This window comes from Mesitornis unicolor, unplaced genomic scaffold, assembly GCF_000695765.1.
Source record: "Mesitornis unicolor isolate BGI_N332 unplaced genomic scaffold, ASM69576v1 scaffold2175, whole genome shotgun sequence".
NCBI lineage: Eukaryota > Metazoa > Chordata > Aves > Mesitornithiformes > Mesitornithidae > Mesitornis > Mesitornis unicolor.
Genome location: NW_010185952.1, coordinates 1 through 4,671, shown reverse-complemented (window position 1 = coordinate 4,671; position 4,671 = coordinate 1). Strand labels below are relative to the sequence as shown.

The 4,671-nt window shown below is 57.5% G+C and overlaps 1 protein-coding gene across 1 annotated transcript; it reads left to right on the top strand.

Annotated features, from left to right (window-relative positions):
* Window positions 1-2,725: 2,725 nt before the first annotated feature.
* LOC104541017 (kallikrein-14-like) lies at window positions 2,726-4,529 on the top strand (the record flags this gene model as incomplete). Its single annotated transcript, XM_010184970.1, has 2 exons — window positions 2,726-2,973; window positions 4,393-4,529. Coding segments are annotated over 2 exons (385 nt in total), but the record flags the coding sequence as incomplete, so codon positions are not given.
* Window positions 4,530-4,671: the final 142 nt, after the last annotated feature.

Below are 4,671 nucleotides of genomic sequence, written 5' to 3'. Positions count from 1 at the left end.
GTTGGGACCTCCAAGGTTTGGGACCTCCAAGGGTTGGGACCTCCAGGGATTGGGACCTCCAAGAACTCAAAGAGTTGGGACCTCCAAGGTTTGGGACCTCCAAGATTTGGGACCTCCAGGGGTTGGGATCTCCAAGAGTTGGGGCCTCCAAGGGTTGGGACCTCCAAGATTTGGGACATCCAAGAGCTGGGGTCTCCAAGATTTGGGACCTCCAAGGGTTGGGATCTCAAAGATTTGGGACCTACAAGGGTTGGAACATCCAGGGATTGGGATCTCCAAGATTTGGGACCTCCAAGAGTTGGGACCTCCAGGGGTTGGGACGTCCAAGGTTTGGGACCTCCAAGAGTTGGGGCCTCCAAGATTTGGGACCTCCAGGGGTTGGGATCTCCAAGAGTTGGGACCTCAAAGATTTGGGACCTCAAAGAGTTGGGACCTCCAAGAGTTGATCCAAGAGTTGGGACGGACCTCCAAGAGTTGGGACCTCCAAGGGTTGGGACCTCCAAGGTTTGGGACCTCCAAGATTTGGGATCTCCAAGGTTTGGGAGCTCCAGGAGTTGGGATCTCCAAGAGTTGGGACCTCCAGGGTTTGGGACCTCCAAGGGTTGGGACCTCTAAGATTTGGGACCTCCAAGAGTTGGGACCTCCAAGATTTGGGACCTCCAAGACTTGGGACCTCCAGGGTTTGGGACCTCCAAGGGTTGGGACGTCAAGGGTCTTGACCCTCTCCATGAAGACCAACCCTTGAGGGTCTCCTTTGAATATGGAGAAGCTCCAATGGCCACGTCTCCATCACCTCCATGAGGACCAACCCTTGAGGACCAAGCCTCGAGGGTCTCCTCTGAAGGTGGACAAGCTCCAATGGCCACATCTCCATCACCTCCTTGAGGACCAGCCCTCGAGGGTCTCATCTGAAGGTGGAGAAGCTCCAATGGCCACGCCTCCATCACCTCCTTGAGGACCAACCCTTGAGGCCACATCTCCATCACCTCCTCGAGGGTTGGTCCTCTGAAGGTGGAGAAGCCCCAATGGCCACATCGTGAGGTTCTCCTTGAAGACCAACCCTTGAGGCCAGGGCTTCATCCCCTCCTTGAGGACCAACCCTTGAGGCCACATCTCCATCACCTCCTCGAGGGTTGGTCCTCTGAAGGTGGAGAAGCCCCAATGGCCACATCTTGAGGTTCTCCTTGAAGACCAACACTTGAGGCCAGGGCTTCATCACCTCCTTGAGGACCAACCCTCGAGGGTCTCATCTGAAGGTGGAGAAGCTCCAATGGCCACGCCTCCATCACCTCCTTGAGGACCAACCCTTGAGGCCAGGACTTTGAGGGTCTCCCCTGGAGTTGGAGAGGCTGCAGTGGCCACATCTCCATCACCTCCTTGAGGAAAAACCCTTGAGGACCAAGCCTTGAGGGTCCCCTCTGAAGGTGGACAAGCTCCAATGCCCACGTCTCCATCACCTCCTTGAGGACCAACCCTCAAGGCCCAACCCTCGAGGACCAACCCTTGAGGCCACATCTCCATCACCTCCTTGAGGAAAAACCCTCGAGGACCAAGCCTTGAGGGTCTCCTCTGAAGGTGGAGAAGCTTCAATGGCAACGTCTCCATCACCTCCTTGAGGACCAACCCTCAAGGCCCAACCCTCGAGGACCAACCCTTGAGGCCACATCTCCATCACCTCCTCGAGGACCAACCCCTGAGGGTCTCCTCTGGAGATGGAGAAGCTCCAATGGCCATGTCTTGAGGTTCTCCATGAAGACCAACACTTGAGGCCAGGGCTTCATCACCTCCTTGAGGACCAACCCTTGAGGCCACATCTCCATCACCTCCTTGAGGAACAACCCACGAGGACCAACCCTTGAGGACCAACCCTTGAGGCCACATCTCCATCACCTCCTTGAGGAACAACCCACGAGGACCAACCCTTGAGGACCAACCCTTGAGGCCACATCTCCATCACCTCCTTGAGGAACAACCCACGAGGACCAACCCTTGAGGACCAACCCTTGAGGCCACATCTCCATCACTTCCTTGAGGAACAACCCTCGAGGACCAACCCTTGAGGGTCCCCTCTGAAGGAGGACAAGCTCCAATGGCCACATCTCCATCACCCTCTTGAGGTCCAATCCTCAAGGACCAACCCTTGAGGCCACATCTCCATCACCTCCTTGAGGAACAACCCTTGAGGACCAACCCCTGAGGGTCTCCTCTGAAGATGGAGAAGCTCCAATGGCCAAGTCTTGAGGTTCTCCATGAAGACCAACACTTGAGGCCAGGGCTTCATCATCTCCTTGAGGACCAACCCTTGAGGACAGGACTTTGAGGTCTCCCCTGGAGTTGGAGAGGCTGCAGTGGCCACATCTCCATCACCTCCTCGAGGAAGAACCCTCGAGGGTCTCCTCTGAAGGTGGAGAAGCTCCAATGGCCAAGTCTTGAGGTTCTCCATGAAGACCAACACTTGAGGCCAGGGCTTCATCATCTCCTTGAGGACCAACCCTTGAGGCCACATCTCCATCACCTCCTCGAGGAAGAACCCTCGAGGGTCTCCTCTGAAGGTGGAGAAGCTCCAATGGCCACATCTCCATCACCTCCTTGAGGCCCAACCCTTGAGGCCCAACCCTTGAGGCCCCACTCTCAAGACCCCACTCTCGAGGCTCCCCTCTGCTGCTGGACCCCCTCTCCACCTCCGTCTCCAGCTCCCACCGCTGATTTCCCACCCTTCCCGCAGGGACATGCAGCTGCTGATCGGGACCGACACCTTACGGGACGGGACAGGCCAAGTGAGGCGGGTGGCGAGCGTCCACGTCCACCCGGCCTACAACCCCCGCCGCAACGACAACGACTTCATGCTCCTGCGCCTCAACCGGCCCGTGGAGTTCGGCAACAACGTCAAGAGGATCCGGCTGCCCTCCCGCTGCCCCGCCGAGGGGATGAGGTGCAGCGTCTCGGGCTGGGGCACCACCAAGTCCCCCGGAGGTACTGGGGTACGGGGCAGGGACCCTGGGTGGGCGGATGGCGGTGGGGAAGGGGAAATTTGGGGGTTCTGTTGTGGTGGCTCCAACCTCAATGGGTCCATCTCCATCATCCATGTCCCAAATTCCCCCACCACAAGTGTCACGAGGTCTCCTCAGTCCTCAGCCTTAAGACTCCACTTCCAACCTCTCCTCCTCATGGACCACAACCCCCAGTTGGGTTCTCCATGAGGATTGGGGTCTCCTTTCCATTGACTCCACCTTTGAAGGCTCCATCTCCATCATCTGTGGCCTAAATTCCCCCACCACAAGTGTCACGAGGTCTCCTCAGTCCTCAGCCTCAAGAGGCCACTTCCAACCTCCTCCTCCTCATGGACAACGACCTCCAGTTGGGTTCTCCATGAGGACTGGGATCTCCTTCCCATCTACTCCAACTTTAATGGCTCCATCTCCATCATCCACGTCCCAAATTCCCCCACCACAAGTGTCACGAGGTCTCCTCAGGTCTCAGCCTCAGGAGGCCACTTCCAATCTCTCCTCCTCATGGACAATGACCCCCAGTTGGGTTCTCCATGAGGATTGAGGTCTCCTTTCCCTTGACCAACCCATCCATGGTGGCTCCATCTCTATCATCTCCTTTTCCACAAGTGTCACGAGGTCTCCTCAGGTCTCAGCCTCAGGACACCACTTCCAACCTCCTCCTCCTCATGGACCACAACCCCCAGTTGGCTTCTCCATGAAGATTGGGATCTCCTTTCCATTTACTCCAACTTTAATGGGTCCACCTCCATCATCCCTGTCCCAAATCCCCCCCACCACAAGTGTCACGAGGTCTCCTCAGTCCTCAGCCTCAAGAGGCCACTTCCAACCTCTCCTCCTCATGGACCACAACCCCCAGTTGGGTTCTCCATGAGGATCTGGGTCTCCTTTCCCTTGACCAACCCATCCATGGTGGATCCACCTCCATCATCTCCTTTTCCACAAGTGTCACGAGGTCTCCTCAGTCCTCAGCCTTAGGACTCCACTTCCAACCTCCTCCTCCTCATGGACAACGACCTCCAGTTGTGTTCTCCATGAGGATTTGGGTTCTCCATGAGGTCTGGGGTCTCCTTTCCCTTGACCAACCCATCCATGATGGACCCATCTCCATCATCCGTGTCCCAAATCCCCCCACCACAAGTGTCACGAGGTCTCCTCAGGCCTCAGCCTCAGGAGGCCACTTCCAATCTCTCCTCCTCATGGACAATGACCCCCAGTTGGGTTCTCCATGAGGATTGAGGTCTCCTTTCCCTTGACCAACCCATCCATGGTGGCTCCATCTCTATCATCTCCTTTTCCACAAGTGTCACGAGGTCTCCTCAGTCCTCAGCCTCAAGAGGTCACTTCCAACCCTCTCCTCCTCTCTTCCCATCATGCTTTGCAGCCCGGCTACCCCGCAACCTGCAGTGCGCCGCCATCCAGACCTTCGGGCCGCAGCGGTGCCGGAGGGCGTACGGCAACGCCATCACCCCCAACATGTTCTGTGCTGGCGTCCCCCAGGGGGGCATCGATTCCTGCCAGGTACGGGGGGGTCAGGTCCCGTCGGTCACCTCCTGGGGGGGGGAAGAGAGGGGTTTTGGGGGGCTCTGGGGGGCTTGGAGGGGACGGGAACCCCACCTTGATCCCCTTGATTTGGGGAAGGTCCATGGCCATGGGTGTCCCC